At 18.6% G+C, this 24361-nt stretch overlaps 9 protein-coding genes and 1 non-coding gene across 10 annotated transcripts; 3 read left to right on the forward strand and 7 right to left on the reverse strand.

Moving 5' to 3' along the window:
• Positions 1-2102: 2102 nt before the first annotated feature.
• Positions 2103-2265, reverse strand: PGAL8A_00527700. Its single transcript, XR_003699245.1, has one exon. It is a non-coding gene; the product is annotated as a U1 spliceosomal RNA (small nuclear RNA).
• An 884-nt stretch (positions 2266-3149) lies between these two features.
• On the forward strand, positions 3150-3986 carry PGAL8A_00527800 (conserved Plasmodium protein, unknown function; the record flags this gene model as incomplete). Its single annotated transcript, XM_028674117.1, has 1 exon — positions 3150-3986. The coding sequence occupies one exon, from the start codon at positions 3150-3152 to the stop codon at positions 3984-3986; it is 837 nt and encodes a 278-aa protein (XP_028530502.1).
• A 343-nt stretch (positions 3987-4329) lies between these two features.
• PGAL8A_00527900 (conserved Plasmodium protein, unknown function) lies at positions 4330-4777 on the reverse strand (the record flags this gene model as incomplete). Its single annotated transcript, XM_028674118.1, has 2 exons — positions 4330-4504; positions 4623-4777. The coding sequence occupies 2 exons, from the start codon at positions 4775-4777 to the stop codon at positions 4330-4332; spliced, it is 330 nt and encodes a 109-aa protein (XP_028530503.1).
• Positions 4778-5883: 1106 nt separating this feature from the next.
• PGAL8A_00528000 (conserved Plasmodium protein, unknown function) lies at positions 5884-7611 on the reverse strand (the record flags this gene model as incomplete). Its single annotated transcript, XM_028674119.1, has 1 exon — positions 5884-7611. One exon carries the CDS (start codon positions 7609-7611, stop codon positions 5884-5886), a length of 1728 nt encoding a protein of 575 aa, XP_028530504.1.
• Positions 7612-9937: 2326 nt separating this feature from the next.
• On the forward strand, positions 9938-12210 carry PGAL8A_00528100 (conserved Plasmodium membrane protein, unknown function; the record flags this gene model as incomplete). Its single annotated transcript, XM_028674120.1, has 2 exons — positions 9938-11434; positions 11776-12210. 2 exons carry the CDS (start codon positions 9938-9940, stop codon positions 12208-12210), a joined length of 1932 nt encoding a protein of 643 aa, XP_028530505.1.
• Positions 12211-13347: 1137 nt separating this feature from the next.
• PGAL8A_00528200 (dynein light chain 1, putative) lies at positions 13348-13629 on the forward strand (the record flags this gene model as incomplete). The annotated part of the gene is made up of 1 exon (XM_028674122.1): positions 13348-13629. The coding sequence occupies one exon, from the start codon at positions 13348-13350 to the stop codon at positions 13627-13629; it is 282 nt and encodes a 93-aa protein (XP_028530506.1).
• Positions 13630-14617: 988 nt separating this feature from the next.
• On the reverse strand, positions 14618-15311 carry PGAL8A_00528300 (RNA polymerase subunit 8c, putative; the record flags this gene model as incomplete). Its single annotated transcript, XM_028674123.1, has 3 exons — positions 14618-14750; positions 14931-15076; positions 15153-15311. The coding sequence occupies 3 exons, from the start codon at positions 15309-15311 to the stop codon at positions 14618-14620; spliced, it is 438 nt and encodes a 145-aa protein (XP_028530507.1).
• Positions 15312-16242: 931 nt separating this feature from the next.
• On the reverse strand, positions 16243-18387 carry PGAL8A_00528400 (proline--tRNA ligase, putative; the record flags this gene model as incomplete). The annotated part of the gene is made up of 1 exon (XM_028674124.1): positions 16243-18387. The coding sequence occupies one exon, from the start codon at positions 18385-18387 to the stop codon at positions 16243-16245; it is 2145 nt and encodes a 714-aa protein (XP_028530508.1).
• Positions 18388-20096: 1709 nt separating this feature from the next.
• On the reverse strand, positions 20097-22593 carry PGAL8A_00528500 (conserved Plasmodium protein, unknown function; the record flags this gene model as incomplete). The annotated part of the gene is made up of 2 exons (XM_028674125.1): positions 20097-20181; positions 20312-22593. 2 exons carry the CDS (start codon positions 22591-22593, stop codon positions 20097-20099), a joined length of 2367 nt encoding a protein of 788 aa, XP_028530509.1.
• Positions 22594-23604: 1011 nt separating this feature from the next.
• PGAL8A_00528600 (conserved Plasmodium protein, unknown function) lies at positions 23605-24249 on the reverse strand (the record flags this gene model as incomplete). The annotated part of the gene is made up of 2 exons (XM_028674126.1): positions 23605-23788; positions 24005-24249. 2 exons carry the CDS (start codon positions 24247-24249, stop codon positions 23605-23607), a joined length of 429 nt encoding a protein of 142 aa, XP_028530510.1.
• Between the last annotated feature and the right edge of the window lie 112 nt (positions 24250-24361).

Below are 24361 nucleotides of genomic sequence, written 5' to 3' on the forward strand. Positions count from 1 at the left end.
TTATATTTCTTTAATATAAATTATAAATATTTTATATAATAAAAATATTATGCATGACATAATTTAGTATTTTATATTTATAAAATGTCTCTGTTTATTATAAATGTATGTTTATTACAAAAAAATATAATTATCGATTAAAATGTATCTTGAATTAAAAAAATATATATATCATTTTTTATTTGAGAAAATTCAGGTTTGTACCGTTAAAATTTATTATTCCACTGTATTTTCCTGTTTTACAAATATATTTTTTAATTTATTCTATAAGTGCAAAAGATATTTTTTTACTAAAAATATTTTAGTTTTTTTTAAAAAAAATTAAGCTAAACATTGAAAGTTGTATTATAATTTTACTTTTAAATTATAAATGTTACATATATGAAGAAAAACAAAAATATAGTAGCTTTTTAATTTTAAACGTATATATAAAGAAATTGTAACTGTTATTTTTTTTTAAAATCTATTTAAAGAAAAAAAGGAATATACAATTCTTTTTCAAGTATATTTTTAAATTATTATATATATATTTTTTTTTTTTTATTTTAAGATTTACATTAGTCAATTTATGTTAGATGGAAAACAGGAAATATGTTCTTTAATTTTGTTTTCTTATTCTCTATTTTTCTTAATGTTATTTTGCATTTTACATGAAAAAAAAAAAAATAAATGAAATGGAGATATATTTAAAAAATTATAATCTTTTATTAATTATAAAAATAAATAATATGAATGAATTTGTTTATTTTTTGTGTAAAAATATTCAAGTCAACAGAGTATGTATTAATATACACAAAAAATATATATTATTCAATTTTTTATATTGAAATATTTTTTCTACCTTTTAAACATGCTAAAATATATATATACATATATATGTAATAATTTTGTTTTTACTCTACTAATCTTTTAAAATATAAAGAATAAAAAGACTCTTATTTATTTATTTTTTTTTTTCTTACTTGATATTCTTATCCTTTAGAATAATGAAATGTAAAATTTAATTAAAAATTATCGGTGGTTTATAAAAATAATAATATAGAAATATTTGAAGATGTAAGTTTTTAAAAACAAAATTTTCTTAAGAATCTTTAAAAGAAAAATAAAACTTAAGAACTTATTTAATTAAATATATTAAAATACAAAATAATATAAAACCTTGATAGCCATACACTTTTTTTTATCTATTTTAACTTGGTATTTTTTTAAAAATAAAGTGCTATTATATATTAATAATCATAAAATATTTTAGACAAAACTTAAAATTTTTCGATGTAAAAAAATATGCATATATAAAAAATTTTCACAAAAATGTAACCGTCTTTTTTATAACTTTAAAATAAACAGAAATGTTGCTGTTGACATATATATATATTAAAAATATATTTTAAGAAGTAAAAAATTGAAATCTATAAATTTTTATAATTTTTAACTATTTCCTCTTCAAGATTATATATATTAATTATTTCATATATTTTCTTATTAAAGAAAAAAATAATACCTTTTATTTAATTAAAATCCTTAAAATTAAATAATATTTTTACTAAGGTATATTACCTAAATATTCTTTTTTATTAAAAACATTGATTTTTTTTGAATAAGTGAAAAACTCCTTAAAATGGTTACTAAAATTGTTAGTAAATGATTCAATGAAATTTAGTTAAATATTTTTTAGAGAACTAAATCATAAAAGAAATCCCTTAAAAGTGAATTTTATTTAATCTCTCTTCCTTTTTAAAATTTTTATATTTTACTGAAAAGGAAATAAGTAAAAAATAAAATGAGGGTTGGTTTTTTTAATCCTTTCAATCTTTTACGCAATAAAAAAAAATACATTTTAATATAAATATATTCAAAACACATAACTTGGTTAAAAAAATAAAGAAAATTAAATTCTTTTTTTAATGATCACATATATTACTTAAATAAAAATTTTCTTAACATGATTAAAAAAAAAATTTTTTAATTTTTGATTTTATATTACTTAAAACATTGTATATAATAGAAATAACAAAGGTGGAAAAAAGAATGTTTTATATATATATTATTTTTGTTATTATTACATATTTGAGTGAAAAAAAATTGATTCTTTAAAAATTGTAATGGCATAATCATTTCATGAAATATGCCACGGGCAAAAATTTTGCTGTTAGCACCCTCCATATGGAGAGTCTATAGCTCATCACAGTCAGCTGAGTGCAATGCTCTGCTCCGAGCTACGTCAGGGTAATGCGTGAGCTACCCCAAACGCCAGCCAGGTAAGTTAAATAAAAAATATATTATTTTTTTACTGTGTTATTTTTTACATACTAAAATTGTACTTCATAAATTTTTATTAATTTTTAAGTTAATTTTATTTTTTTTTTTACTTTAAATGACATTTAAAAATAATTTTTACATATATTTTTTTTAATATAATCTTCAATTTTCATTTACAAAATTACCATTTTTATTTATTATTAATGATTTTTTAATTTTTTTTTTAAGTTTTTTATATATTTATAATATGTGATTATACAAGGTTATATGGTTTGTTTAAAACTAAATTTTATTCTCTATTTAAAAAAAAAAAAAAAAAAAAAAAAAAAAAGTAAATAAAAATAAGAATAAATAATATATAATTATTCTTAGAAATTTATTTAATATTATATAAATAAAATAATAGAAGATAACAAAAAAAAAAAAGCTTATGTTGATCTCCTATAAAAAAACCATAAATCAACAAAAAAATACTTTTCCAATGATTATTAACAAAGGCATATTTTTAGAATTTTATATATTTTTATAACTTCTCTTTTTTATTTTTTTTGTTAAAAGTTTTTTATGTTGTTGAATAAAATATAATTAAATTTCATTTTTTGTTTAAGGTTAAAAAATAGTATGGTTCTCTTAGAGTTTAATTACACATTTTGTAAAAAATAATTACAAAATATTATTATAATTTTCTTAAGAAAATAAAAAAACCTTTTTAATATATATTTTTTTTTAAAGTTAGTAATTTGAGTTAAAATCAAGGTATAAGGATTTAGTTGCTATTTAACCTTTCATTCTTAAGTACTATATGAAAATTTCAGGATGTTATAAAGAATTTTTTGTTTTTTTTTTTTTTTTTTATAAAATTATATTTTTAATTATATTAGTAATTTAATATGGAAGAAAATATAGAAGAAATATTTAATGATTTTATTGGTCATTTAAATGGTAAAACCGAAGAATATACGAGTGAAGGAAAAGATATAAATACAATAAAAACAGATGAAATAAATTTTTTAGACGATAATATTTTCAATACATTAGGAAACAACTTTTTTAGATATACTGAGTATTCATTGAGTAGCTTATATATATGTGAAGAAAATATCCCAATTGAAGAAGATATAAATTTTAAAACATTATTAAATATAATAACGAAAGCATCTGATGTTAATAATAAATTCAAATGGGTAGATTATTATTTTAAATATGATTCAAAAGAAGAATTGAATATTTTATCTCCAAAATCACAAAACAAAGAGCTACTATTCAGAGAATATCTAGATCCATACCATTTAAAAAATGTATGCTTATTGAGAAAATTTGAGCAAGGTGCAATTTTAAAATCATCCGAAAAAAATAAAGTGGATGTTAAAATAGTATCAGAATACAATGTTCACAGTAGTTATAAAAATGTAATTAGATCATTTGATTATTATTTAAACCATAAAATATTTACTCAAGCAGATATATTTCATAATAAATATGGTAATAGTGATCATATTGTTATTTTAGTGTTAAGACATTATAAAGATGAAAATTTTCAATTTCCATTGTTTCCAGATAGAGTTCTTGTTCAAATAAAATCATACTCTAATGATAATAAATACTCAGAGATGACTCAAAAAAATCTTTTACATTACTCAGAAATTTTTAAACCTTATATTTCTCTTAGAAAAGTAAATTATAATCTTGTAGAAGAAATAAAAAATAAGATTACTTATACAATTTAAAAAAAAAAAATATTTTAAGTTATATATGGGAATTTTTTATTTTTAAGAATATATATTTTGGTTTTAACTATTCTATTAATTTTTTCGTATATTAAAATATTTGTTTTTCTATTTTATTTTATGATATATACATATGAACTACATCAAATTTTTATAAAACTATTTTTCATTTTTAGATTAATATATTTTTTTTTTTATTAATTGCTTATTTATATTAAGAAGTTACAAATATTTATCAAAACGATTTTCTTTAATATAGCTTAAATAGTAAATTATAATGAGATCTATTAATAATATGTTAATATAATTACTATTTATGCATATTAAACAAAAAAATTGTGCTTTACTTTTCAATTTCAGTTAACAAATTACTTTCAAATTTATTATTAATTTCCACTGGCATTGTATTTATTTCAATATTAGAATATGATTTAGATGCATTCAAATTTTCCTTTATATCATTTTTTTCACATTCATCTTCCGAACATTCGAATTGATTACATAATTCAAATATATCCCTAAAAATAAATTTAAAAAGATTTATAATTTAGATTTTATCTTTAATACATATTGTTGAACCTTTTAAAATGAGATATTTTTTTTTCTTTTAATTTTTACTTTTATTTTAGATAATACCGTTCTTCTATACCATTTTTCCAAAAGATATATGAATTATCAACGTCAGATAATGTAGAATTAGAAAATACGTCATCTTCTTCATATATAACAATTTCATCTTTTTTATATGTTTTTATATTTATTTTATCAGACTTTTCTTTTTCGTATGCCATAATTTACTTCGTACAATTAATATTAAAAATTTAAATTATGATGTAATTTTGAATAAATTATGCACACTTGATAAAATAATTAATTCTGTATTATTTTTAAAAAATAAAAATATATTTTTAAATATCATTAACTAATATTATAACATTATTCATAATTTTTTCACTGTTAAAGAAAATTATATATCAAATTTACAGAAGTTATATAAAAATCTTATTTTTCTTTGTAAAATATTTATATACTTTATTCATTAAAAATATTATGCCATATAGGTATTTTGCTTATCTATCAAAAAAAAGTCAAATTCTAATAAAATTTTTTTTTTAGTTTCATAAAATAGAAAAAAAAAAAAATTTAAATATATTTTTACAGAAAATAGATATGAAATTTAATGGAATAAAAAATTAAAAAAATTTTGCAAATATTAGTATTTTTTTTTTTTTAAGAATTAAATTTTTTTATAAGTGAAATTATAATTTTTTTTTTATGAGGAAAAATATTTAACAAAAAATATTCCTTGTCTATTTACATTTTTTCCAAACGTTATGTTTTTTTAAAAAAATATAGAAATATATAATTCCATTAAATATATTTATATATCTATAGATTAATGAAAATTATATTTATAAATAATATATTTCAGTTCACTGACATAACAAAAATATAAACAGAAGAAAAAAGAAAAAAACGTAATTCATACAAAAAAAAAGTAATAATTGTTATTCAGAAAAAATAAGTAAGGTCATTTAAATAAAAAAAAAAAAAAAATAATAAATTAAAGATACAAAAGATATAATTAATAAAAAGAAGAAAAAAAGACATTTTTGAAGTAATGAAAAATTTTATAGTTATTAGATCTAGAAGATATAAAAAATAAATTAAAAAAATGACATTATAATGAAAATCAAGATTAATATTGAGAAGCAAATAATGGTAGTTATAAATTAAAATTTTAAATTTAATAATGATAAAAAGTCTAAATAAATATATAAATATAAATAAATATGTGAAGTTGAATGGATTTTATTTAATTATTTGATTTTCTTTACAACCTATGTTTTTGTCTTTTTTGTACTTATATTGATAATATATATATATTTTGTTTAATTTAATTTTCTAAGTTAGTTATTTGGTCTCTAACTTCATTTAAGGTATCTATGCGTTTAGTTAAATTTTCTATATTTATTTGAATTTCATTTTCTGTATTTTCATGATCTGAATTCTTTTTTTTTAGGAGAGTTAATTCTTTGTTAATATTATCTATGTTATCTCTAATTATTTGTATGCTATTTGTTAAAGCTTCAAATATAATTTTAAAATCTTTTATGTCTAAACTGAAGGACTGAATAATTTTTTGTATCTCTGATACATTATTAGCAGTTTCTTCTGATTCGCTTTTTACATCAAGTAGATAATTTGATAATCTGTTTATTTCATTTCTCATGGACATAATTGAAACAATTGTGCACAATGGTGCAAACCTACACACATAAGAAGTAGGCTCATTGTTAGAATTCTTTCCACCAAATAGAAAAAAAGCCTTAGTTTGTGCATGCAAATTTAAAGTACCATAATCATAGCAGCATTGAATCTCTTTCGATGATATTTGGCAATTAAACCAACAATTAGATGGTATGTCATAGACATATAAATCGGGAACAGTATAATTGGAAAACCATCCAGAAAAAAGACCACCAGATATCCACATCTTTTTATCGAAAATTACTGCACCGTGCTTCCATCTTGGACAAGGAGCTTCTCCAGCAGAATTATTTACTAATATCCAATTTTCTTTTTTGAAATTATAAATCCACAATTCATCTGTTGGAGTTCCTCTGTTTGTCAAATCTCCACCAAATAAATAAAGAAAACTATAATTCACATTATCTTTTGTTGTTCTATCTAACCATACTATAGAAGAAAAAACTCTACCAGAAGGTGTATTACCGTTGCACTTAATTTCAGACCACTCTCCCCTAATAAATTTATGCCCACTTTTTAATAATTCATTATTTTTATTTATTCCTCCCCAAATAATTGTTGTATAAGTGTCTGGGCAAAAGGTATAAGCATGACCATATCTTGTTTCTGGAACTAAATCTAATTTAAAAGGATGCATAGACCATCTATCTTCAATAAAGTCATATATGAAACATTCTTTTGCTAGTATATTAGGTCCACATAATCCTCCAAATAATAATAAACATGGACCATTCTTAACATTATATGCTAATGTCATCGATGCATACGCCCTTTTTCCTGGGTTTACACTTAATTTTTTGGAAGTAAATACATTACTACCATATGTAAACGTTAAGAATTCATTTAAATACTCATTCATTGAATTAATTCCACCATAAATATAAAATTTATTGTCATATTCTACTATAGAATGCCCATATTTTTTAGTAAAAACCTTATTATCATGATAAATGTGAGATAAAAAAAATTCTGGTGGAGATATAACACAGTCTGCTACTCTTCCATTTGGTGTTGCATTGTGTTTTCCATCAACTTTTACTTTTGAAGAGTTAAAAAGATGATGCCTAAATATTTTTGAATCTTGATTATTTAATGTATTGTCATCTTGTGAACTTTTTTTTTTATTTACAGTTTTGGAAGACTTAAATGTACTTGACATTTGATTAGATAAATTTCCATTTTCATTGTATTGCTCATCATTACTTAAGCTATTATTTTTACTTAATGTCTCAGTTTTTTCTGTAAGATTTTTTTTTGAAGTAGTTGAGTTCTTTGATCTGATAGTAAAAAATTTTCTTCTTTTTTCTTTTCCGTCAAATTCTTCGCTTTCAGAAAAATCAGATATATCTGACATTTTTTTTTTTTTTTTTTTTATTAAGTTTCTTTTATATTAATTATGTAAAATAGTTTTTTTATTTCTCTTTTTTTTCTATTTTATATTATAATAAATTAAAATGAATATTGTTACAAATTTTTCATTTTTATGAGTTTTTATCCAATTTCTCATTTAATGATAATATTAAGCATGTTGGATGACTGTAAAATAGTAATTCACATACTTCTTTTTATATTAATTTGTACATTTATATATACCTTTTAATGCTTATATGTGTTTTTTTATTTATAAATTGTTTTTTCTTATGATTCGTACAGGTTGTAAAAAAAAAAACTTTATCTTTTATTTTTTCGTGGTCTCTTAATATTTAGTAATAAATAACAAGAATTTTTTTTTGTAAAAAAAAAAAAGACAAAACAAAATTTGTGTAAAAATATCAATATATAGGTGAATAAATATAATATTTTTTTTTTTAAAAAAAAAAAAAAAATATTTTGTAACTTTTTGGAGGTATCCACAAAAAAATGAGTATTATTAATATTACATATATAACAATAACATGCTAAAATACAATTATTAATATAAAAAATATTTTAAGATTAGTATTTGAAACAGTTCAATTATCTATATATACTTAATATAAAGAAAAAAATAAAACTTTGAAAAAAATATAAGTAGCTAGCTGTTATATCTGAATTTTATTTTGTTCTGTTTGGTTTCTTTTTTAATTTTTTTTTTTTGCAACATACAAAAAAAAAAAAAAAACAAAAAAAAAATAAAAGACAAATACACAATTATATATATTTATGTGTATATATGTTATTAATGCATTATTTTTAATTATTTCATTTATCATATTTTAAAAGATAAATTTCTATATTTTACATAAATAAATTATGGAGTTAAAATATAAAAATTCACTTAAATGTATAATCTTAAATTTAAAATGAGATAAAATGAATGTAAAATTATAAATATTAAAATGAATATGTTCATGAAAACAAGTTGAAATAAATATATAATTCAAAATATATATAGACAATATAAAAAAAAATATATTTAAAAAAAAGTTAAAATATTAACTATGTCTTTAAATACGTATAAAAGGAGTTCTTAAGTTATTTATAGTAGTTTAAAATTTATTGTTTTAAGAGACATTCGAGTGAATAAAAGATTTTTTATATTTATACAAATTAAAATATGTGATAAATGAGTATAATAACATTTCACTTTTATTCTTTAATGAAAACACAAAAGTGTAAAATTTTATTAAAATTATATAAGAAATTAATTACACATAATTAGCACCTGCTAAAATGTGTGCTTAAAAATTGTGTCATAATATTTATTATAGGATTTTTAACCATGCATATTTTTTTTTTCAAGAGAAAGTTTTTATAAATAACAAAAATAATGTATTTATGCTCAGATTTTTTTTTTTTTTTTTTTTACCTTACTTTGGTTCTTTTTTATATATCACTTTTTATTAATTTTCCACTTTTTTTTTTTTTTTTAAATTTTAGTAGTGTCACTATATTATGTTGTACATGAACTTTCTTTTTTTTAATTTATTAGTTAAATTTACAAATTTAATTGTTTTATTGCCATCCATTGTTCTTATAATATTTCATAGTACCACACACTATCTCCATTACAGAAAATTTAAGAATATTAAAAAAAATATGTTGTATTTGAATTAAGTTCTGATTATAAAATAAAGAAAATATATTTCACTAATTTATTAATTTAATGGATACTTATAATTTTATATTTAAAATAATATAGAATTACATTTATCTAATTAATTTTCTCTTTATGTTTTTTTGTTTTATATTATCTTGTTTTTAAGTGGCTCTTACTTTAATTTTTTTGAATTTTTTTTTTTTCTTTCTATAAATTTTACACTTGTTTTTTAATGTTAAAATATAATTTTTTTTACATCTCTTATAACCATTATGATGGAAACATATATATGTAAATTTTTATAAATGGTATTATAACTATTTTCTTAAACTTAAAAACATATATATATATATATTTTTATATATATTTCTTTTTAAAATAATATGTCTAAAAAGGAGAAACATTCTAAAAATTGTTTCCATTTTAATTCGTTTAATGTAAAATTTTTTATATTATAAATATAAAAATTAGCTTAAATAGAAACTTAAGTTGTACGAATAAGTGATAAAAATATTAAAGAATAAAAGTAAAATAAAATAAATAAAAAAGAAAGAATCAAAAATAAACATTAAGAGAAACTTTAAAAGGAAAAGAAATAACTAAAATATTGTAAGCGTAAAGAAAAAATATTCCTAATAAATATTCGAAATATTTCAATCAAATGTGGAAAGTAATAAAAAATATGACAAAAAAAGTAAATTGTCTTTTTTATTTTTGGATTTTAACTTTTTTTATAGTACATACTGAAGTGAAAAGTAAAGTGTTCCATGGAACTTTTAATATAAAAAAAAACAAAAAAATTCATTATTTAACAAAGTTTAGCTGCAATATAGGAACTTGTCAGTTCAAAATTAAAATGAAACTTAAAGACAATATATATGCAAAATTACTTCATAATTATTATAAACTTAATAATATACTACTAAATGATGAGAGAAATAATGCAAATAATAATTTGTTTAATATGAATTATGATAATGCTTACTATGTATTAATGAATAATAATTTAGAGTTTATTCCTCAAAGAATAACATTAATGTTAGATATTGAACAAAGATACGTAAATAAAAATGATAAGTGTTTTTCCCTTGGAAAACTAAGAAATGTGAATAATTTCAACCTACCTTTTAATTTTAAGTTCTCTGATTTAATTAATAGTAAAACATATGATAACTTAAATTTTATAAATGATAAATATTCTATATCGTTCAACAAATTTTATAGTGAATTAAAGAGTAATAAATTAATGCAAAAAGAAATTTTAAATTATACGTCTTCAAAAAATGAAAAAAATATGAAGTATGAATATAAAAATATTTCTGCCAAAACAACACATCGTGTTCACGTTTGGTTTTTAATGTATGATGATTGTTATGATAGCTTTATTAATAATTTGAAGTTAAGTATAAAAACTAAAGTAGCTTATTGGGAGTATTTATTACATGCGTCAAAACATAATGATATTTCAAGTCTAGAACAAGCAATGCCAGATGATGACACAAAATTCTACGACTCAAATAATTTTGATAAAAAAACACTTGTGGAAGATCCTAAAAGACTTTTATTTTTAGAAAAAAACTTTACTAAAGAGGAGATAGGAGATATGTCTTTCTTTATTAAGCATCATGATTTTGAGAATATGAGAGGTTTTACTGATATGTATAATAGTTTATATAAAAGTGGGGTTTATGAAAAAATAATTGATCATATATATGAAAATTATGGGTTTACTGTTGAATATGAAGTTAGTATATTTCAAGAAAACAAATCTCATTTTTCATATGAATTACAGTATTCTACCATTCTTACTTTTATTTTAACTACTTTATATATATTTTTAATTTTTCAATATGGTGGTAAAATTATTCAAAATGTTATATCAAAAGAAAATAAACATGGAATGATTTTATGTGTAACTTTTGTAATATTAATACAACTATTATCAAATACTATTTTATTTATTCATTTATTGGTTTATTCAAAAGATGGTATTGGTATACAATTTTTTAAGGTTTTTTTTAATTTAATGAATTTTTTAGCTCAAATTATTATGTGTACTATGTTGCTTTCATTGAGTTATGGTTTAACTATTTTTGAATCAAGTATCAACACTTTCACAAAGATTAAAGTAATATTTACTTTTACCACATTTTTTCATGTAAGAAATATATTTTCAAAAAAAAATATATAAATATGAATATAGTATATATGTCACTAAACAATTTTAAAAATATTAGAATATACATATTAAATAACAATACAGTTATTTTATTTTTTAATAATGTTGTATTCTATTAAATAAATCATTGACTAAACATTATTTCATACAATTAGTTTTAAGTTTACTTCTCAAAGATTTCGTAAATATTATACTTAGTTTTTTCCTTTTTTATAGAAATAATTATAAATTATGTACTTTTAATCTTTTTTTTAATAATTCATTCATTATATAAATTAATATAAAGCATTATATTGCCATATTTGCTTTATTTTTTGTAGGTTATTTTAGTTATATTAGATAATACATTCATTATGGAATCTTCTTCAAAATATTTTGATAATGATAATATAACTGGTTATATAATAGTATTTTTAAGAATAATTTTAGCTATTATATATCATGTTAACCTAAATAATTTATTTTTAATGTCAAAGACTCCACCAATTCGTAGTTTTCTTAAAAAAATATACATATTTGGATTATTTTACATACTTTCATTTCCTATAATTTTTATGATATGCTATATATTTGATACATATTGGAGACAAAGATTCATGATGTTTGGAACATCTTTTTTACAGTTCATTTCTACCTATTTTATTACAAAAATGTTCTTAACCAATTCAGAATATTTTAAAGTTTCTGACATGTCAGCAAGTGATCTTCCTGGGGCAACACCTAGTTGGTTTAATCAAAAACTTCACGTATATTAATAAACTTTCTTTTAATATTTACTTTACTGTTTATCTTTTATATGCTTATTTTTTTTTTCATTTATTTTCATTTTACTATTTATATATATGTTCAGGCAAATTTTTTATTTTTTATTTATTTTTTTTTTTTTTTTTTTTTTTTTTTTTTTTTTTTTTTTTTTTTTAATAATTATTTTTTTATTATTTCATATGCTAAGATTTAAGAAATACAGAAAAAAAAATATAAAAAATTAAATAAAAATATAAAAAAATATAAAAAAAAAAATGTGAATGTTTTTCCATTTTAAAATTATGCTTTAATTTAAAAATATAGCATTTATTTTAAATTATTAATTAAAAAAGTGCTTATGAAATAAATTAAATGAAAATGCTAAAATTTATGTAGCATTCCAAAATTTAATTTTTATTTTATATTCACATTTTATTTAACTCATTTCTATTTATTATTATTTATAATAGTTTTTTTTTTTTTTTTTTTTTTTACATTATTATTACATTTAAGCTAAATTAAATATAGTTTTTGCATATAAAATTTGTAAGTCATTATTTATTTTTTATATTATATTTAAAGTTGACACAAAAAATGACTTAAATTCGAAACATTATTTCATTATTATTTAGACGTAGAAAATAAGTTAATCCTGAATTTTTTATATAATTATTTTAATGTATGTCATTATATACTATTATTTATATTATAAATATCTTGTAAAATTAACTAAAATTCATTGAAGACCAATAGGAAGTATTAAAATAGTAAAATATTTTTAAAAAATAGTAGTAGATTAAAATAGATAAGAAGAATAACAATAATTTATAATTAATTTTTTTTTTGTATAATTTTAAATATTTATATTATTTAAGAAAGCTATATAAATTAGAAAGGGAAAAAAGTAATAATAGGAAAAAATTTTTTTATATAATTCAGGTATATATCAATAAAGAAGTATTATAAAACTTGATGAAGATTATTTTAATTTCATATATATTATCACATTAATATTAATTTGTGGAAAATAAAAATAACTCTTTTATATTCTTAATTATTGTAGTAATATATTTTAATATTTATTTTTAAATTAATAATATATAAATTATATATATTTTTAAAAAAAGTAAAGAAACATATTTATAAAAATGGCAGATAGAAAAGCAAATAAAAATGCAGTTGTAAAAAATGTAGATATGACTGAAGAAATGCAAATTGATGCAATTGATTGTGCAAATCAAGCTTTACAAAAGTATAATGTTGAAAAAGACATTGCTGCTCACATTAAAAAAGAATTTGATAGAAAATATGATCCCACCTGGCATTGTGTAGTAGGAAGAAATTTTGGTTCATATGTTACTCATGAGACTAAAAACTTTATTTATTTTTATATTGGACAAGTAGCTATATTACTATTTAAATCTGGATAATTTTTTTTATTTTATGATGAATATCATATTTAATTTTTTATATTTTAAAGAAATTTATTTAAATTAAAAAAAAAAAAAAAAAAAAAATTTTATAGAAAAAATAAAAAGAAAAAAAAAAAAAAAAAACATAATTTTATAACAGAAAAAGAAATATAAATCCCAAAATCTTAAAAATGTCGAATATATTACTAAATACATAAAAAGTAAATAAAAAGAAATTTTATATATATAATGGGAAGTATAATAGTTCTTCATAATTGAATTGCTTTACTTTCTTTTTTTATTTATTTATATATATTAATATATTTATAAATAACCATTTATATATAAACATTCTTGTTTATATAGTTCTCTATTTAACTATCTATTTATATATATATATAGAATCATTTCCTTTTTTTTTTTATATGTTCCTTTAAGACAAAAATAATTTGAACTTATATACATTAATCCTTTAAATTTATTATTTTTAAATATATTATAAATAATTCAAAAAGGAAAAAAAATATTTTTTCATTTTTAATATTTGATTTATTTTAAAATATATTCAATATGGGAACATTAAAATCAAATTAAATAAAATTGGTAATAATTTATAATGTAATTAAATACATTTTCAAAAATAAATAAAAAAAAAAGAAAATAGATATTTATCTATATGCATATATATAATAATTTAAAAATGTATTATGCTAGGTATAAAATATAATAAGAGGTATGACATGGTTTAAAAAATATCGTTATGAATATATATATACATATATATGTTAAATTAAAAATAAAAATTTACACAAACAAAAATTAATGTGAAAAAATTAAGAATTTAAGTATATAATTTAATTTAAAAATAATTGTATTATATTTTAATAACTTTTTTGAAGAACATTAAAAGAAAATGAAAGTTAATGTATGATACTTCATCTATTCATTTTATTTATTTTTTAGGTATCATATTATTTGGCTCATAAAAAAACAAATTCTTAATTGTTTATTCTCTCGTCATTTCAATATCTACATTTTTTGTGAGTAAGTATATTTTCATATCTATTTCCAAATCTCCGATAAATTGTTTATCAGCAGTTAAGGCCATCATCAATCCACCAAATGAAGCATAAACAGTTCTATAAAAAAAAAGAATAAATATAAAGATAAAATTATTTTCGAATGCATTATATTTGTTATATATTTAGAATTTCATTTTACATAATTTATCATTAAAAAGATTTACTATTAAAAAAAATGAAAACTTATATAAATAATTTAATTTATTTTTTTTTAATTATGAATATTAGATTTTAAACCTTCTTTCGGATGATAATTCTTCAAATTTAAAAATTCTTCCACTCATAATGTATTCAATATTATTTAATGAAATATTTTCAGTTTGTTCCCATATTTTTTCATCGTTTTTCGTTAAAAATTTATCTTGAAGAGCCAAATAAATAGCCTAATAAAATTATACATAAGTATATTTATATAGTTTATATAATTCTATATATAAATAATATGATAAAATATATTACTTTTTTTTCTTCAACTTTAAATAATTCTGAATGAACATCAAGAATTAATTCTGCATCATAACCAGTACTTTTAGCTTTTATTCTGCTTACTTTTTCAAATTTTGAATTATCTACACTACTTATAACAAAACGATCTTCAAATAAAATGCTGGATGCCATAATTTTTATAGTTTTATATTAAAAATTCAAACAAATAGTTAATGTTTTTCAAAATAATCAAAATTTATAGAAAGGATTAATAATATAAAACTTATAAATATAAATAGAACATACCTATAAAAGAGAATTATAATAACTTAAAAAATACTCAAATATTAAGTAAAATAAAAAAATTTTATATTTTTTAAATAAATTGAAATATTAAAAAAAAATGAAAATTCCATCATACGTGTACATTAATAAATAAAAATTTAACAATAAAGAATATTTAAAAAAAAAAAAAAAAAAAAAAGAATAATTAAAAAAATAATATTTAATATTAAAAATTTATAAATAATCTTGATATATAACACTTTAAAAAAAAAAATTTTTTAAATGAAAAACATAAAACATTAATACAAAAAAAAAGTAGTTAAGATCAAAAGAATTACTATACCAAATTAATACATTAAAAACGATTAATGCTCAAAAAAGGTAATGGTTATTTTAAAAAACGTAAGTAAAAACTTATTGAAAAAAAATGAAAGCAAAAAAGACGAAATGAAAATGAAACCTTTTAGTGACCCATCTCTAGGTTATTTTAAGATGAAATTCTTTAAATAAGAACGAATATGAATTTATGTAAAACAATTTAAATAAATTTTCACAATTTTATTTTTAGTTTTTTATATTTGAATGATTAAAATTTTAAAAAAAAAAATCTATATTAATTTTAATTTTAAAATTATAGTAAAATCTTTATGCATAAATAAAATAAAAATAGAATATTTTAACAAGATAAAAATACGTAGAAAATAGCTTTTAACAATAAAAAAAATAGGTTTATTATTTGTACGTATATAAATGTATACTTAAGAATAATGTTAAATAGAATAAAATAGATATATATAAAATAATCAAAAAAAAAAAAAAAAAAACTCTAAAAAAAATTTTAATAACTTCTACCAAATAAGCACCATCTTTTAGCTGGTTTTCCTGACCAAAAGCATTTTGTATTTGGTAAAATTGGAGGTTGATCTAAAGGAATACATAATGGTTTCATAGCTCCTGACAAAGTAGTTTCTGTATTTGTTTGATTTAAAGATAATCTCTGAGTTTCTTTTTTTATTTCATCTTCTGTTGTTATATCTTCACACCATGGAGCTAAAATCATTTTTTTTTTATTTAGAGCATCCATAACTTCACTAAAGTTGGTAACTTTAACAATAGATTCATCTAATTTTTTTTTTGCTTTTAAAAATAAGTTTTTATGAATATCAACAAGCATTTGTTGTGCTTCTAATAAAACTGATTCTTTTTTTACGTTCGTTTTTTCATTATTATCCCTTCTTACAAACACACAGGAGTTATTTTGAATATCCTTTGGACCTACTTCAATTCTTATAGGTATTCCTCTTAATTCCCAATGATTAAATTTATATCCTGGGGAGTATAAACTTCTATCATCAAATATACAATTAATTTGTGCATTTTTTAAGACTTTTTCAATGTCTTTACAGTATGAGTGTACTAAATTTTCATCTGTATTTTTATAGAGTATTGGCACGATAACAGCTTTATACTTAGAAACGTTTGGAGGCAATACTAATCCTTTATCATCTCCATGAGTCATTATCATAATACCTATCGATCTGGTGGTGCATCCCCATGAAGTTTGATGAACATATTTCTTTACTTCATTTTCATCTTCAAATTCAATTTTAAACATTTTTGCAAAATTTGAACCTAAATAATGAGAAGTAGCCGCTTGTATGGCTCTTCCATTTTCGCTTATAAAAGCTTCAGCAGTTGAAGTAAAATTTGCTCCTGCAAATTTTTCTCCTTCACTTTTTAATCCTTTTATAATTGGAACAGCTAAGTATTCTTCATACCATCTTCTATACAAATCTAATATATCAAAAACAAATTTCACTGCTTCTTCTTCATTCTTATGAGCGGTATGACCTTCTTGCCATAAAAATTCTCTTGTCCTTATAAAAGGTGTTGGTTGCTTAAATTCCCATCGAACGACAGTGTTCCATTGGTTTAATTTCAAAGGCAAATCTCTATGAGATCTAATCCATTTAGAAAAGGCAGAATACATTATTGTTTCACTCGTTGGTCTAATTGCTATTTCTTCAGGTAAATTTGAGTCTCCATATTTAGTTACCCATGCAACTTCTGGACTAAAACCTTCAATGTGATTTTTTTCTTTTTCTAACTTACCTTTTGTTACAAATAATGGAAAATATGAATTCTCCACACCTCGTTTTTTGATTTCCTTATCAAAAAATGATTGTACACATTCCCATATATAGTAAGCTCCAGGTCTTAATATATAACAGCCTGAAATATCATAATACTCTATTAATTCACTTTTAACTATTACTTGAGTGTACCAATCTGAGAAATTTTCCAGTTTTTTTGAGGTAATTCCTAGCAAATTGTACTCTTTTGATTGATTATCAAATTTATTATTTACTTTCAAATTTAAGCATGTTTCTTCATTGTTTTTTTGATTATCTATTTTTATTTTTTCTTCTTGACCGTCTTCTTTTTTTATTTTTTCTTCTTCAATTTTTATATATTCTGGAGAATGGTTGTGTATATCGCAAAATTTTATTACATCTATTTTTTTCATGTACAAACTACTGTAGTTATGCAATGGGTGAATTATTATTTCATCCATATTTTTCAACTCTGCGTCAAAATAAAGTTTTACAACATTATCTTTATCATATTTCATTGCAAGAGGAGTGAGGCATCCTGGTAGTAAATTTAAAATATTTTTTAAATTTTTTTCATCAACAAACCTTAAGTTAGAAGTATTTAATGCATTAGCTAAATATTTTAAGTCAACTGTTTTCGAATTTAGTGTGCATATGAAAAAAAATTTTTTTTTTTTATCTTTTAAAAATAAATTTTTTATAATATTAGTTGAATTATCTAAATTCATTTCTAATAAATCCTTAATAGTATGAGCTACTCCATGTTTTACTTCTCTGTAATTTATATTTAATTCTTTAAGTTCTTTAAATAAAACTTCCGACTTCTTCAACTCTTCTTCAGGTATATTAACTTCACAGCTGGTATTCATGTTTTTAAATGAAATAGTTTTTTTTATTATTTTTAAAAAATTATTATTTTTGAACTTTGATATACCCTTTAAAAAATTAATATTCAATGTCATAAATTAATCATGATAATATTAAAAAGAAAAAAAAAAAAAAAAAAAAAGATGAAGTTCAATGAAATAAATTGTATAATAAAAATGTAAATGTTCAACACTTTACAAAATTTATTATATAATAAATTATTTAAATATAGGATATATTAATATGTAAATTAAGATTATAAGAATAATTACAATATAATGAATATATAGTTATAATTTAGATAAATAAAAGAATAGAAAATAACTAAAATATATATGTTTTTTAATCAATGTCACAATTTTGGAAAAGAAAAAAAAATTAAATAAATAAATAAAAATATAATAAAATTAATGATTAAGTTACAAATATGGCAAACAACTGTTTAAAAAAATATCACTAATATTTTTATATTTTTAGTTTAACAAATTAAAAAAAGAAAACTTTTAGATATAATATAGTACAATGATTTAATATATGCATAACTTATCTTGCAATTAAATAAAAAACTTAATCTTTAAAAAAAAAGAGGAAAAATAAAAAAATAATCAAATATGTATATGAGTACTGATTTTTTTTTTTTTTTTTTTTTTTCTCGTGTATTATATAAAAATAAAATAAAATAAAATAAAAAATGGAGAAATATTTAACATGTTAAATGGTATCTTTAATTTTTTATAGTAGAAAAATAATTATGCTTTTATTTTTTTATTATAAGCATACATGCGCATTTTACTTTTGTCCTAGTATTGAAAAGATAATTATGCTAAATTACTTTTATTGTAACCTTTTTTTTTAACTAAGTGAAATCAGGTTTATTTTTAAGCTAAACAAAAAAAAAAATGAAATTATAATTAAGAATAAGAACAAAATTAATAATATTAATATATGGAGTTTATAATTAGCATACTTTTAATTTCACTAGCTGATAATGTTTAATAAATAAAATAGAATAATTATTCATAATACTTATGAAAAAAGATATGTCATATAACAAGTATGCTACTATATGAAATAAATTCTGTTACACATATTTAGATGTATATTTATGTTTTTAATTTTTATAGTAGTTTCATAAAATATTTTTATTTCTATGATATTCTAAGAACAAGAAATATATAAGCAGAGTTAATGTACGTTATGTTTTCAACCATATAACTACATTATTTAATTTTTTTTTTTTATATAGTAAATATATTTTAGTATGTAGAAGAAAAGATAGTAATCCACTATGAACAGCAATTATAATATAATTATGTGACAAAAAAATAATATTATTTTAATTATATAAAATATTAAAAAATGAATATTATATGTAAATATATGTAAAAAACTAAATGACATAATAATGAAAGAGGATATGTAAATTACGTGAATGTATATATGTATACTAAATAAAATATAAAAATATTTTTTTTAGAGGAATAAATAAAAAGTTTCATTATCTATGTAGGTAAAAGACAAAGTATAAAATAACAGTTTAAAATATTGTACTAATGATAAAAATACGAATTTTTTTTTTTCATTTAAAAACCATTTAAATGAAAAGAAGTCTCAGTATATGTTATGTAATTATATACTTTCCTTATAAGTAATTTTTAATATTAATTCTTATCATTTTATATATATATATATATATTTTTCATATATTATATTATTCTTCTGATAACCACTTTGCAAATGCTTTTAAGCGTTCATTATTTTTCAAATAATCATCTGATCCATTTTTTTCCATCCATCTGTATTAATAAAAAAATATATATATCAATTAATTAATAAAAACGAATAAAAAATAATTTAAAATTTCATACATATTAATATATATTAATTCTTTTTTTCTTTTTTTTTTTTTTTTTTTTTTTAATTTACTCATTAAAATAATTAAATTCAAATATGTCTGAATGGTATATATATTCAAAGGCATTACATAATTTATCTGATCCATATATGTTATTTTTTATATTATTAGTTAAAAATTGTTTTTTTGAAAAATTTAATATTAAATCATAGATGGTTTCGTAATATAATTGATTATCTAATATAAAGGATGAAAATAATAAATCTAATTTAGAATTATCAAAACTTTCTACCCACGTGTTTTTGTCAAAATTAATTTTATTAATGAATTCCCAAACAACTGGAAAGAAAGATATGATAACATCTAAATCTGTATAATTTAAAGAAAGTCTAAAACTTTTCATTTCTAAAATTTTGTGACTCATAAATTGAGGTTTTTCAAGAGCTTCTTTACATAATATACATATTTCTTTTGTAAAAGAATTTTTTTCTTTTTCTTCATTTATATTACTGAAGTAATTGTTTACATTATCTATATTTACAGAATCGTTATTTATTTCATCTTCTTTACAACTTATATTATCATCACTAATTGTCTTATTATTTTTAGAAACGGAATAGTCTGAATAATCACTTTCTTCTAGTGAATCATTATCTGAAGAAGAACATGGAATTTTTATATTTAAATAGTTTTGCAAATTTCCAATTAAAGAAAATAACCTTAATTGGTCATCCGAATATTTTGTTTTAACTATATAATTATTTATTTCAAATGGTTCAGAATTTAAAATATTACAATTATTATTCTCTTGATTTATATGATTTTCCTTATTTTGTAGATCATCTTGAAAATTTGATTCATTATTTTTATTTTCATCATTTTCTCTTTTCATATTTTTATTTAAATCTTCCTTTTCATTATTTTTTTTTAATTTCATTTTCTCTTTTAAATATTTATATACACTTAATCTCATGTATTTGTTTATTTTAATATTACAAGGTATATTCATGTTTTTTCCTATAATACAGCATTCATCTATAAAAACATTATCATTTATAATAACATTTTCACTTATATAAGAACTTAAAATAACTACATTATCTTTTATTATAGAATTTCTACCTATGATACTATTTACAATTCTTACATTTTTTCCTATTTTACAATTCTTTCCAATTACTGAATTTTCAATAGTTGAATTTTCTAGTATTTCACTATGACTTTCAATTAATACTATTTTTAGTAGTTTACATGAGTGATCAATGATAACATTTTTTGATTTGTATACACCAGGTTCATTATAAATAACCTTTGGGAATTCTGGGAGAAGATAATTAGCATTTGAAAAAAACGGATGAACATTTCTTTCAATTAACTTTTTAAAAAAATTGAAATAAATTCTAAAATCTGACAAGGTAGTTATTATATTATTACACTCTGTGTAGTTATAATCATCATTTAATTCGTGTACATATATTTCTTCTAACTTAATTTCTTGATTTAATATATTATAAATAAAATCTTTACGCATACATTGATAATCAAAATTATCTTCAAATAATTTGAAAACTTGAGGTGTAATAATAAAAATGTTAGGCAATGTTAAATCATATGCAATTCTTATAGAATCAGTTAACGTGTTTTGATTATGAGAATTATTAGTTGATTCTTTACTATTTATGTTTAAGTTTTTTTCTTGATTTTTGTTATTTTTTTTTTCTTTAGTATTTATCTCATTCAATATTTCTTTAGTTAAAATTAAATTATTTTTGTTTTTTAAAGGTTCAAATAACAAAAGTTTGAAAGTAAAGTTATCATAAGCAATTACATAGTCATCATTGAGTGATCTATTTTCATATGTATAATGAGATAATATAAGAGTCATTATCTGATTCTTGCATTTTTCTTTATTAGTAAAATGAGCTTTAATAATTTCTTTTATATTAGCCACTGGAACAGTATCAGAAAGTAATAATAAAATGTCGTTATATATTTCTACACATTTTTTAAAATCTCTTAATGCATCTCCTAAAGTTTTTATTTTTTTATTCATTTTAATTACTTCAATATCTAAGTCACTATATTTTTTTTTACTCTTTTGAAACTTTTCAATATAATTTAATAATTCCTTTTCATGATGAGTTACAACTACATATATTTTTTTTATATTATTTTGTTTGAAAAAGTGTAATTGGAAATCAATTAAGCATACCCCATTTAAAGGCAAAAAAAATCTTAAACTTTCAGTAGTTAACGGATCATATATGTCATCAAAATTATTTTCAATTAATAACCCTATTAAATTTTGCTTTTCTTCTCCATAACAAATGTTAAAATCAATTTCTTTTTTCATTTTTAAGAAAATATAAATTTTATTATTATTAATATTTTTTGCGTATGTATATATTATTAATCTATTTTTTTTTTTATCTTTTTTGACTATCTTATTACAGTGAATTATGCTTAATATTTTTAACAATACTTTCTTTTTTTTCAAGTATATTTTTTATATGTTCTTTATATGTATGAACATCTTAATCATAGAAATGTTTCTTTTAGTAGAATCTTTTTAGTATTTCTTTTTTATAATTTTAAAAAAAAATTGTAAAAACGTACGTATCAAATAAGGTATATCATAACAAAAAAAAAAAAAAAAAAAAAAAAAAAAAAAAAAAAAAAAAAAAAAAAAAAAAAAATAAAAAATTGAAACATTAAAAATAAAAAAAATTAAGTAATCTTAAAAAAAAATTAATTTCATAAAAAATTAATTATTCAATTTAAAAATTTCAAATATAATTCAAAAAGAATAACAAAAATTAATTTTTATTTAAAAAAAATTAAAATTTTATTAAAATGAAATTAACCAATTTAAAAAAATACATCTAAAATAATTTGAAGTTGAAAAAAATCAAGTATATACTTATATATACACCTATTTAAGCACATATTAACAGAAAGTTAAATTATAACATTTAACATTTTTTAAAATATAAATTAAAAAATTAATTATTAATTAAAGTGTAAGAGTGTATAAATATTTATATAGATATGAACTAAAAAAAAAAAAAAGAATAAGATAGTATGAATAGAATTAAAAAATTACATGTATTTTTAATAAAAAAAACACTTTTTTAATTTTACATAATTTCAATATAAGCATTATTTACGGAAAGTAATTGTTATCAAAAATATCAAGAAAAACATTTTCTATATGTAAAACTAATCATATTTAAAAGAATATATATTTTTAATAATAACTATATAATATTAATAATAGAAATTATAAAATCCTAACAATATTTAATAATTTAATATGAATAGAAATTTAATAATAATTTTTTTTTTTTTTTCTTAATAAATTTATTTATTTTTTGTTTTGTAAATTTTGAAACCATACTGGATCTTTTAACCATATTGGTTTATTTATAATATGAGGAATATTTTTCATAGCTGGTGTGTCTTCTTTTATATAATCATATAATTTATTTCTGCAATTTTCTAATTTTAAATCCAATTTTTTACATAATTGTAATTGTTCCATTTCTTCTCTAAAAGGAAAAATTAATAAACATATATATAAGTATATCCATATATAATTTATAGCATTCAGAAAAAAGGAAATAGCAAAATTAACAAAAAAAAAAAGCACATAGAAATATTTTAAAGTATGTAATTTACAGTTAATATTTTTAAAATTAATAATATTTAATATATTCTTATTAATATATTGTCTTTTTTTTTTTTTTTTCTTATTTTTTTGTTACTCATTTAAATATGCACATTCGTAGCGATATTGTTTTGCTACATTATAGCAGTGCCAATCTTCATTTTCATTATTTGAATCTAATATTTTATTAGTATAAAAATCAACTGCTTTTTTATTGGCCAAATGCCTTCTGGTTGTTATTCCCATAAGTAAAATCATGTTAAAAAAAAAGCATCCATATACAACTTTCGCAGTCCTACTTAATTCCCTCCAACCTTTTTTAATTTTATCATATTTAAACATTTTTTTTTTTTTTTCTTTTTAATAATTTATTTTGTTTATATAATATAAATTTAAAAAATTATATATATAATGACTTTTAAACTTAATATTCTTAACACAAATAGTTTGAAAT

Source organism: Plasmodium gallinaceum (assembly GCF_900005855.1).
Source record: "Plasmodium gallinaceum strain 8A genome assembly, contig: PGAL8A_v1_152, whole genome shotgun sequence".
Taxonomy (NCBI): domain Eukaryota; phylum Apicomplexa; class Aconoidasida; order Haemosporida; family Plasmodiidae; genus Plasmodium; species Plasmodium gallinaceum.